This window comes from Sebastes umbrosus, chromosome 4, assembly GCF_015220745.1.
Source record: "Sebastes umbrosus isolate fSebUmb1 chromosome 4, fSebUmb1.pri, whole genome shotgun sequence".
Lineage (NCBI taxonomy): Eukaryota > Metazoa > Chordata > Actinopteri > Perciformes > Sebastidae > Sebastes > Sebastes umbrosus.
In genome coordinates, this window is record NC_051272.1 from 3,652,898 (window position 1) to 3,665,119 (window position 12,222).

General features: G+C 38.1%; 1 protein-coding gene across 1 annotated transcript; it reads left to right on the forward strand.

The window, feature by feature from the left end:
- Positions 1 to 5,655: 5,655 nt before the first annotated feature.
- On the forward strand, positions 5,656 to 7,695 carry LOC119486091 (cyclin-dependent kinase inhibitor 1C-like). The gene is made up of 3 exons (XM_037765953.1): positions 5,656 to 6,401; positions 6,598 to 6,718; positions 7,272 to 7,695. Exons 1-2 carry the CDS (start codon positions 5,807 to 5,809, stop codon positions 6,714 to 6,716), a joined length of 714 nt encoding a protein of 237 aa, XP_037621881.1. The 5' UTR covers positions 5,656 to 5,806; the 3' UTR covers positions 6,717 to 6,718; positions 7,272 to 7,695.
- Positions 7,696 to 12,222: the final 4,527 nt, after the last annotated feature.

Genomic DNA, 12,222 nt, shown 5'->3' on the forward strand with positions numbered 1-12,222 from the left:
GTGAGGCCTGCAGCATCGGTCACATCAAAAGGATGAGTTTGTTCAGGTGAGTGGTCTGGGTGGGGGTGGGGTGGGGGGAGAGCAGTGAAATGGCCTTTACAGGTAAAAAAACAAACATCCAACCACGGCACAAAGGGCACAAAACTCTTGTAGTTGATTTCATGTTTTAACAGCAAGAAAAGAGGTAGTTTAAGGCTACATCCACACGCCTGAAAACACACATCACTTGACCATTCTCGTACACTGGGCATGCGCGCGTCGGTGTAAACAGGAAAGCAGATTGTCTACTCTGCGGTTGGTTGATTAGTTACAGAAAATACAACATCTTCTTCCTATAATAAATGTCTTGTTTGATACTTAAGCTCGTCCTCCAGCTTTCCCACACATGCCCTCAAACAGAGACAAATTTAGTAGAGAAAAACAAGTTTTATTTTTCAAACGCGGTCACAAGGCTGCTACTAGGTTACTGTAGTCTGTCTTGCTCTTTCTGTCTCTCTCACACACACACACATCGAATGTACTTTAAAAACAGTTAAGTTGGTATCACATATACTTCAATATATACATTTCAATTACATTTATTTGAAAAGGGACAATGTACAGTTATCAACATTCAAACAAACGTAAATGTACCCGAGTTAGCCAAGAGGCTATAGCTTTCATCGGCAGTCCCTTTGCCAGATGTTGTTAGGCAACCTAGAATAATAGAAATAATAGTTTCTGCTCCACTACATTTGTCTGTTCAGGAATCATATTATACTTTTAAGTGTAAAGAAAACGTTTGTGTCCGCACTGATGACTGTAGGCTACTCATACTGTACTTGTATTTTGTCAACGAATGTTGTTTAACTGTATTTTATATGCTTTTACCAATGTAGTCTTGCACATATTGCACGATATTTAACTCTGAGATGTAATGGAGTAGAAGTATAAAGTTGCATAATACCGAATTTATCTTTGCGTTATCATGGCCTTTGAAAACATTAGCTGATGATATCTGTTTGTCTGAGGAGCAGAAGTCAAGTTTCTCCAACTTGTCAAAGTAAATCTGTGACCAGTTTGAAACTGAGGAATAAGATGTGACAAGTGAAACAATTTTCAGTTCAGGGAGAGTTTGATGTCAGATTTTTAAGTCCTTTTAATCATCATAGCCTGTAATCCACTTTATTAAATACAAAGAATATTAATAAGATAAAAGTTGGTACTTTATTTAATAATTTGTGAGATACAGTTTGTTTTCTCTGCATATACTGCTTTAAAACAGGCTAGTAAAAAGGGCCTTGTTGTAGTATGTAGATTTCACCACTAGATGGAGCCAACACACAATACAGAGCGATTTCTCCCTGCAATGATCACAGAGAAGGAATGTTTTTGATTCATGTTGATGATCAGGCTCAAAACAATGACAATGATCAGTAGGTAGGTGTGTCATTAATCATAGCTCAACTTAAGAGACCAACCATCTTCATCTTGTCAGTTTTATGATTAAAAGAACAACAACAACCAAGAAAAAATGCTTTAAATTAGGCCTGTCAAAGTTAACGCGATTATAACGTGCCTAACCTATCAGTTTTAAAGCTGGAGTAAAGATACTGGCATCATATGAAACTACAAAAATTAAGGAATCCATCGGTACCAACCATGTCATACTACAACATCAGCTTTAAAGCTAGAGCGAAGAATCTAGCATCATATGAAACTAGAAGGAATCCATCAGTACCAACCAGGTCATACTAGCTTGTCATGAAGGAGGTTAAATAACGCTCCAAACTTACGCTACATTTTGGCGAGGATATAGCATGGCCATTTTCGAAGGGGTCTCTTGACCTCTGACCTCCAGATATGTGAATGTAAATGGGTTCTATAGGTACCCCCGAGTCTCCCCTTTACAGACATGCCCACTTTATGATAATCACATGCAGTTTGGGGGCAAGTCATAGTGAAGTCAGCACACTGACACACTGACAGCTGTTGTTGCCTGTTGGGCTGCAGTTTGCCATGTCATGCCATGATTTGAGCATATTATTTTTTGCTAAATGCAGTACCTGTGAGGGTTTCTGGACAAAATCTGTCATTGTTTTGTGTTGTTAATTGATTTCCAATAATAAATATATACATACATTTGCATAAAGCAGCATATTTGCCCACTCCCATGTTGATAAGAGTATAAAATACTTAATACGATTAATCAGGATTAAATATTTTAATCGATTGAGAGCCCTACTTTGAATTTATTTGAAAGACATACAAAAATCACACCAGCTGTATAAGGAGCAATTTTACCCCAAAGTCATTTATAGTAATTTGTCCCAATAACTAAATAGCCTTATGATGTCTTGTCTGTCCTCTCATATTATTTTGATGCAGAGAATATGTTTACAATTTAGTGAAATCAGGAAATTATTATTCATTATCGATAATAAGATTTGTCCTTTTGTGTGTCCAGGTGCTGCTTACCACCTAATGATATATGTCTATTTGTTGCATCATTAGAGCTGAATCACATGTCCAACCGGAGGGACTGAGCATCACCTGATTCAGAGACCTCTAATGGAACATGTGAATCATTTAGGCTGCCTGCTGCACACAGTGGGCATCCTGACACCCTCCCCATGTGGTCTCACACTTTAAATCATGTGACTCTGACTGAGCATCGCTCACATGTCAAAATGTGCCCCATCATCATCCTAATCATGTGACATCATGGTGTTACAAGAAGGTGTCTGGTAAACAAAGAGTCACAGATTCAAACCCCTCAACAGGACAGCCACAGTGTATTATTATTATTGAGCTGATATGTTCAATCAATCTCAGGAAAAGTTTAAATGAATTAAGTTATTGAATGATAGTAGATTACATCGAAAAACTTGTTTAACTCCAATTAAATTACTTGATTATATGATGTCGTATTATGTGTTTTTACTTCTTGAAAGCCTAACCAGGGAAAAGGTCTGTAAATTAGCTACGGCTAGAAGTCATACATGTATTGCATCGGTTGCACTTTATTAAATGAAATGTCTACATGTATTGTCCCTGTCAAATCAAAGAAAGAAAGAAATTTGCACATTAAAATATAAGATAAGAATAGATGCAATAAAACGCTATTGATCCAGAGGAAACTTATAGCATCACAACAACACAAGAAACAAACATGAGACGAATAAGAAATTTAGTTAAATTGGACATAATATCTATATAAACTACAGCATGTTACCCAACACCAGTGTGCATACATTTAATGTATGTGCAATTTCCTGATATTCCACATCAGGCCTTTCTAACAAATGTCTTCACTAAAGATTGACGTCCAATGTTAAAAATATATGTAATATGAATTTAGGTGCTGCTGTCATTTTGCTGCAATTGCACGTTTAACCCTGTAAAGCCCAAATTAAATAAACACAATACTGTCTGGCTAGCCTAGTGGGCTCTCTACTAATCATACTAGGGATTAATACTCATTGACTATATAAATGTGGTCTTGAAGAAAAAATATTTACATTTTTTTTACACTTAAAGCTTAAAGTGATGTTTGTAATTTTGCAATTGTGGGCCTCACAGGGAAGAGCTCGTGGTGCAGTACCTCTCCTGAGCCACTGAGGGTCGCTATGCACCTTTTATCCACTGCTATAGGCGTTGTCTGTCTGTTTGCTCCGACTGGATGTAGACTGCAGGCTGGAGACTCTGCAGACACTTTATGCACTCGAAGATATTAATTGCATTGTTATGATGTGAAGGAAAGTTATAGTATGTTACAACAGAGTGAACTGAATGAGCATACTACAATAATGATGCATGATATAATGCATAATCTGTTACACACCAATAATTATCCTGCACGCTTGCACACACACACACACACACACACACACACACGCACACACACGCACACACACACACACACACACACACACACACACACACACACACACACACACACACACACACTAGCTGTGACAGCCGGATTGTGTCATTAAATCACTGCACCTTTGTGCTACTGGTAGACTACTTTGTCTTTTCTTTTTGGTTACAGCAGCCTAAATTGAACATGACATGTCTTTTTCACTACAATTATTTTATTTGTTTGTTGATCTGCTAGAATTAAAAAAATAAATAAAAAATAAATTCATCATTTCATGTTAGGAACAATTCTGCTCAAGAAGAAGAAGAAGAAGAAGTGCTTTGTTTAAAGAGTTGAAAACTGCTCAGCTGGTCTGAAATCATTAGTTATTTTATGACCTGCTTTCTGTCTAACTGTTGTTTACTTTGCTCATGTGTGTAAAACCCTGCAGACGGCTGAGTGGAGAGGAGCTCTGGTATTATTGTGATGACAGAGAAAAGAAAGGAGAGTGTGTATTGGGACAGGAAGTCAAACATCGGACAGAGAATATAACCAGTGAGATAACATCTCCTATTTATTTCTATCAGCATATTAAAAAAAAAACACAAACCAATGATTATAAATTAGTGCTTTCATGTAACATAAGACGATCGATCCCCTATTAGTCCATTATCGAACAGAGCAGCACTTGTGCGGAAGAAGCAGGAAATAAAGTCCGATAACACACTGTAAACAATTGCTGTTAATTTACAGCAGGATTTCAACAGTATTAACCTGGTATTGCTAAAAACAGTGCTTTACTGTTAATACAAAAGAAAACCTGTTAAATTACGCTCAGAGGCCGTTTTTTAACTGAACTATAATGCATTCTTAAAAACATCACTTTACTGCTGATCAACTGTCTAAAGGATCATCAGTAACAGTTTCATGCAGTATTTTTTAAATTCTGGGACCTGATCTGCTCATGTGAGGCTTGTACATTGTACATGATTGTTAAATCAGTGAATTAGCTTTATTGTTCTTCATCACATGTTGTTCTGGTTTGCATTCTGTGCTTGTAGCCAGCTAGAGACACACATTTTGACACAAATGTCAACAAGTGTATTATAGCCTTTTTCCTAACAAGTGCCTTTAATTGTATTTAGTGTGACTATTCCCATGTCTGTAACCTGCTAAGTCTATTCATCTAGGCAAAAAAGAATGTTTATTAAAATGTATGTAAAAAATAAATAATGCATTAAAACAAATCAGTAAGATAATGTAAAAGAAAGGTGAAAAAGCAGCTATATAATGTATCTTTAAACAGTAAATTAACTGTAAAATATTGTGAAATTAATAAAAAAAAACAGTATTTTTCATTAACAGTACAAAGCTGTAAATTTCAGCGACAGTATAATAATGTTAATTTTACAATAACATAAAGGCAACCCTGCTGCCAGTTCTTTACTGTTATTTTACTGGGAAATTCTTAACAGTGTAGATGCACAGCCACCAGCAGCTGCTTGTGTAAGCACCCATACATAGGTGATCCAAAAAAATGCAGCTCCATCAGTTTTGACGCTGACATGGTGTTTATTATAAGAGGGGTTGACGCTCTTATAATAAAGAAGCCAAGTCGCTGCGCTCTGCTCGGCGCACAGCCAAATGGGCACTAGGGGCTGATGGGAAATCAGGGTGGAGGTGGGGGGGGGGGGGGGGGGGGGGGTGGAGGGGGGGGGGTTTGCGTGTTTTGGAGAGGGTTGGACTTAACATAGGCAACCAATGAGAGGAGTTGTTGGGGTTATATACTCCACATCACGCAGAAAAGGTGCATTTAAACAGAAGTGTGTGGTGGAGAGAGACGAGGAGAAAGAGACACTATCAACACAACATCAACACCACCTGATACTCTCTCATCAGGGATCAATCAGCCAAATAGGGCAAATCTTATTTTGTGTGTTTTTTTATTGGGAAGATTTTTTGGAGATGTCCAACGTACAGTTCTCATCGAGCAGCAGCGCTCTGGAGCTAACCCTGGTGGCCAGGAGGACGTTTCCTCTCCACAGACGCACCTCCGTCTGCCGCAGCCTCTTCGGACCGGTGGATCACGACGAGCTCAACCGGGAGATGAAAGTCAAGCTGCGGGAGATTTCCGACCGGGACCAGCAGAGATGGAACTTTAATTTCGAGGAAAACACCCCGCTGCTGGATGGGGATTACGAGTGGGAAGAGGTGTCCGTGGATAAGACTCCAGTGTTTTATCAGGACTGTGTGCAGAAAGGCAGGAGCAGGGTGCTGGAGACACCCGTCAAGCAGAGGCCATCCTCGGACTCTGTTCTCCTGGAGAGCCCTGATATGGATGTACTGGAGCGCCTTGCAGTGCCAGAGAGCAGCAGCAGCAGCAGCAGCAGCAGTAACAGCAGCAGTAGCAGCAGCACCAGCAGCTCTCCATGCACGGTGGAGGTGAACCAGGAGAACCGCACAGACAAGCTCAACTCAGGGAAACGAGCTCACAGATTAGACCCGTGTGTTAGAAGCAAAAGAACAGCCACTACTGACACCAACAACGCACACATCACAGGTAAATATATGACATTTTCTCATGTTTTCTCAAATCTCATGTTTAGGATGTTTATTGGCTTCAGAGGTGCGCCCTATAGCTGTATCCAAAATTGTCTGTCGCTTTTTTTTTTTCCCCGTGCGTTTTTTCATCTCAAAGTGGATTTATGTGTAATAATATTTATAATAATGTAAAAAAATTTTTTTGGTTTCTACAGACTTCTTCGTGAAACGAAAGAGAGCTGCTGCTGATAAAAAGTCGAACGATATGAGCGCTTGCCACCACTCTGTGTCTCCAATCCCGGTGGAACAAACTCCACGAAAGAGGATCCGTTGAAGGTATGAAGAATTATTTTATATCATAAACTGTTATTATTATATAAAATCTATTTAAATCTAATATCTATGTATGAGAGTTCTGCTCTGTCACACCTCAGATGATTAAACTGTTAATTTATTAAGAGTTGTGTTTAGCCTGATTGCTGCTTTGGAATTAGAATTTAGAACTTAGAATTTAGAATTTAGAATTTAGTATTTAGAATTTAGAATTTCTGTTTTGTTTTCACTGCGTTACTTGGAAATGATGACGTGCGCCAAAAAAGGAAAAAAGAAAAGAAAACGTAGGCAGTCTTATCTTGGAGAGGGGTGTGGGGGGAGTTTGTGGTGGTGAAATCGCAGTAGTAGTGATAGTAGTAGCTGTAGTAACACCAGTGGTTGGGGGGAGGGTGAATGTGCGTCACTATGTGGCGGGAAAAGGCTCGAGGAGAAAAAGGGTGACGCCTGCTGCTGCTGAGGTTACACATCTCCAGTTTCATCCAAAAAGCTGACGCGCGTCTTTTCTTTTCTGCTCTTTTCTGCAGAAAAACTGATCGTGTTTTGTTTCTTCTTTCAGGTGTTTTTGCACTATTTTGCCTGCGCTTTTTTTGAGGATCAAGACGAGGATGTTTCTCCCTGGTAGTTAAAGAAGGAGAAGAGAAAACAGGAGTTACGGTGTGGAGGAGAAAGATGCCCAGACGCTCCGGTTGCTTCGGCTCGGTGCGCAGCCTGGACACCGGACCAGACTCTCAGGACTGAACGGTTTGGGGGGTGGGTTGGGGGGGTTTTAGGGGAAAAAGAGGACATTTCTCCGAATGACTTCTATCCAGTACAAATGTAGCATTCATTGTTGCTTTTGCATACAGCCACTCGACAGTGTTAAAGGTCCCATATTGTAAAAAGTGAGATTTTCATGTATTTTACATTATAAAGCAGTTTTAAGTGCTTTATAAATACTGTTAAACTATCAAAACGCTCAATATAGGGAGAAATACACACAGCCTGTATTCAGAAATTGTGCGTTTGAAACAAGCTGTTAGGATTTCTGTCCATTTGTGATGTCACAAATATACAATATTTAGACCGTTATGCGGTTTTAAACATAAACATTCTAAATGTGTCCCAATTTATTTCCTGTTTGCAGTGTATGTGAATAACATCAGCTGACAGGAAGTAAACACTGAGCCAAACTTTTGCCTAGCAACACAATTCCGTTGCAATTCTGTTGAAATGCACTAAAACGGAGCGTTTCAGACAGAGGGGTGAATACAGGTATATTCAGACAGACAGTACGAGGAAAATAATGTGTTTTTTGAACATTACAGCATGTAAACATGTTCTAGTAGAAACACAAAATACAAGTATGAACCTGAAAATGAGCACGATATGGGACCTTTAAATGTTTTAACATCTGTGCAATCCTAAATTACTTTAAAAAAAAGAATTGTCTACACTGGCCAAAAGTGTACAGCTTTATAGAGACAATAGCCTATAAATGTTTTTTATGTCTGTTCTGTTTTTTTTCTGTAAATGTAATATTTTAAGTCTATTCTAACTTATAATTTATTTATGTTTCTTTATATTTGTTAAAAAAAATGCCTTGTTGATTTAGCCAAAGGGGCATATTTTTATTTTATTATTATTATTTCCATTTTGTGTTGTATTTTTGTTGTGATGTTTTTTTGCAATCATGTAGCTTACCCATCATAGTAGTCAACACTTGAAAAAAAAAAAGGTTTCTTTGTGTTTCTGAGCCGTTTTTTTTGTGTGTTTTCATACAAGTGCCCTAATTATGTCTTGTAAAAGATGAGAATAAAATATTTTTCACTTCAACTTTAAAGCAGATTTGTTGGTGTGTTTTGTCCCCGTGGGTGTTTTTGAAACCAGATGTGAGTCGAATTAGTCTTGAAACTGAAAACTGAGAAAAGAGACTGTGGCATCTTTGTGTTGTCTGGTTTCTGCCTCGAAGTGTTTTTCTTTTGTTATTTCAGAATTCAGAAAAACAGCTTTCATTAAATGCAGCCCAGACTTTCTCCTCTTAAGAATTGTAAAGATGATTTATTATAAACTGGGGGAAAAAAAAGTTTGGAAACTTGTGTTTGGTCTATTATACCTCTGTTGTTACAACGCTAACTGGCATTGTATTTTACATCGTTGGAAAGCCTGTTTATTGACCTTCACAATGATGTCCAACTTGTAAGGATCATGCATTTGTGGGATGAGCAGCACATTATTGATTATGTGGGTAGCGCCCAAGAAAAACTTGCCAAAATGCTCTGCCAATGGTAAACAGTGTATTCTCATAAGGCTACCAGGAAGCCTGCAATGAACTTCAATGAATAAAGTGTAAAATAGCCAATATGTCTTGTTTGTTCCTTGTTACTGATAGATAGTTCAATCATCCAATCCACCAAACAACTCAAAACAAGAGTCAATACCAACAGGAGAATACACTGTTTACCATTGGCAGAGCATTTTGGCAAATTTTTCTTGGGTGATACCCACATAATCAATAATGTGCTGCTCATCCCACAAATGCATGATCCTTACAAGTTGGACATCATTGTGAAGGTAAATAAACAGGCTTTCCAACCATGTAATATACAATACCAATTAGCATTGTAACAACAGAGAAATAATCCACCAAAACACAAGTTTCCAAATTTTTTCCCCCCAGTTTATTTCACACAAGTATTGCTGCACAGAACGCACAATAAACACCACCAAGAAACCTGAGCAGTGTGATCGCAGACATTTATGACTCTGCAGCTACTTTCATTGAGCTCCACCTCTATCTGTCTGCACTCTGTGCGCTCGTATCTACCTTGCTGGGGGGAAAAAGGCATTGAGACGTGCAGCCTTGGGCCGCATGGCAGCTGCGGGATATAGGCTGGGATTTAAAGGCCCTTTCGCCCCTCTAAAGAAGCAGCAGCTGCCTTTGGATCCCCGCTTTGTCCGCCACGGAGACACCCCCACATCCACCCCAAAACACTCAACAAGCCCTCTAAAGACCCACTCTCACACACTGTTTACCCCGGCGTGGATACACCGGGCGTGGAGGCCACCTGCCAGAGCTGGAAAAAGAAAACTACTAGTCTTTGTAATTGTCCTTTTTTCTATTGAAACAAACCATTCAACAGGTCATACTTGCAAGTTTACCCTTAATTGAAAGAAGCCAAATGCAGCAGTGGCCAGTTGCACACGCAGGAAACAAAAAAAGGCACATTTCATAATTTTCCATAAGTTTTCTCCAATGTGTTTGAATTGCTTTGACTGTCTGACATTGAATGTTTTGATGAAAATGGAGACTTTTGATGGCCAGGGGTGACTTTGTCAGCTCCATGCAGCCATAAGCTCTGACGGGCTTGTTCTGATTTCCAACACAAAGCGCTCTCCGGCTCCATTCTTTCCTTTTTGTTGCCATATGGCAAATCCATGTAGACATAGCCAAGACCCATTCAGTCAGCCACAGAATGTCCTGCATCAGAGAACAAAAGACACTTTGTCTGGCTGCTCTATTGATACGAATGGGGCGAAAAAAAAAAAATATTATAATTAATCTATGGCTATATCCAGCTAATTAACGCCCATATGCCCACGGGGAGCTGGACGGGGCCATTCAGTGTAGTTTTAAATTCTCAATAGTTTACATGTTAAAGACAACAGCTGTTCATGTGTTACTTTAATGAAGTCTCCCTTCTATGCTGGAGACTGGACACATTCAAGGGCTCAAGTCCCCCCTCGGAGTTAAAGGGGTCATCTTCCTTCATTTGTCTCTACAGCTGTGCAACTATATAAAATTTGTCCCAATAAATAGAACTTTAAATCGCTTTCTCAAAAAAAAAGGTATTGAATTTGAAGCTTTACATGAGAGGTCAGAGGTTAAGGCCTGAAATTCAACTCAATAAGCTTCTCTTTAATCAGGAAAAAAAGATCTATATTTTAAATCATTTTAATCAGACTGTCCATGCATACTAAGTGGGATTTGTCATAAAGATTAATGAGCTTCTATATGCCAATAAGGCCTTAATATTTTGTGACAGGATGGACTCTGCAGAATAAGACCATTATATCTTAATTCAGCTCCGCTGTATGTATGATGGGCATAAAGGAAAGAGATGACAGCTAACATACAGACCTCATTAACAAGCCCACCAGAATAGAATATAATTAAACAACCAGCTGCTGATGGAGGGAATCATTACGAGCCCCCAATCTGACCTTTAACTCACAGTTTGTCTCAGTCATCAGTAAAATCATAATCAAATGTTGTAATATACTAAATCTACTATATAACATATATGTAACATTACCGAGTTATGCTGTTTTAAGTGACATAATAAAAATGAAATAGATCTTTTAGTCTGCAATATTGCTTCAACAAAAGCATTTTATTAAAAGCACAATACCTTATAACCTGACTTCATTATCAATATTACTTCAACAAAAGCATTTTATTAAAAGCACAATACTTTATAACCTGACTTCATTATCAATATTACTTCAACAAAAGCATTTTATTAAAAGCACAATACCTTATAACCTGACTTCATTATCAATATTACTTCAACAAAAGCATTTTATTAAAAGCACAATACTTTATAACCTGACTTCATTATCAATATTACTTCAACAAAAGCATTTTATTAAAAGCACAATACTTTATAACATGACTTCATTCCTTTCAATTAGATCAAATCTCATAAATTAATATAAATATAATAAGTTAAATTTAAATCTATTTTACAATATTGTATTACATTTTTCAAAAAGTGTGTAAAAAATAAAACAGGGAGGCAAACAGTTTTCATTTTGTGTCATTTATTTTGAAACTGAGTGATAAAAACGTGCCAAAAAAGGAACGAATAAATTAATATCTTTTCGATCTTTTTTTTTATCAGTGTATTGAAATAAGTGATGAGTAATGTTATATATATAAATATATATAAATATAGACGATCATAAAAGTGAATGCAGGCACACTGAGTCTGTTAATTCTATCTTTAGTAATGAACCACACTAATAAAATCTCCTCAGTTCTCAGTAAAATGCGTCCAAAATGTTGCTCCTTTATGGGTCTGAAGTGGTTTTCCATGCAGCCACTTTCTCCACATATATACAGTGGCTTTGAGCTGCTTCATGCAAATGTAACAACTAAAAATATAATTTCATTTGTTGAGAGAAAAAAAAAAATAATCGCATTTTCCTCTAAAAAAAAAACACACAATTAACGTCCCAGTCTGCAAAGGCTGCAATTAAATATAGAAAAGGAGGAAAAATCAGCCGAGAGGGGGAATTAGCATTTTCCATGACCATCTGGCATCGTTGCAGGCGACAGGGAACAAAGAAGAGCTGGATGGAGAGAAGAGGAGAGGAGAGGCGAGTGTGCCATCGCATTGACCTGCAAATGAGGCTTTGTCACCGAGTTAAAGCTCCCTGACCCCCTTTTGCCCCCCTCACCAACAAAATACTGCTGCTTTTTTTGAACCTATAGCGAAACAAATGAGGCCTGGATTCAGGTCTGAGTG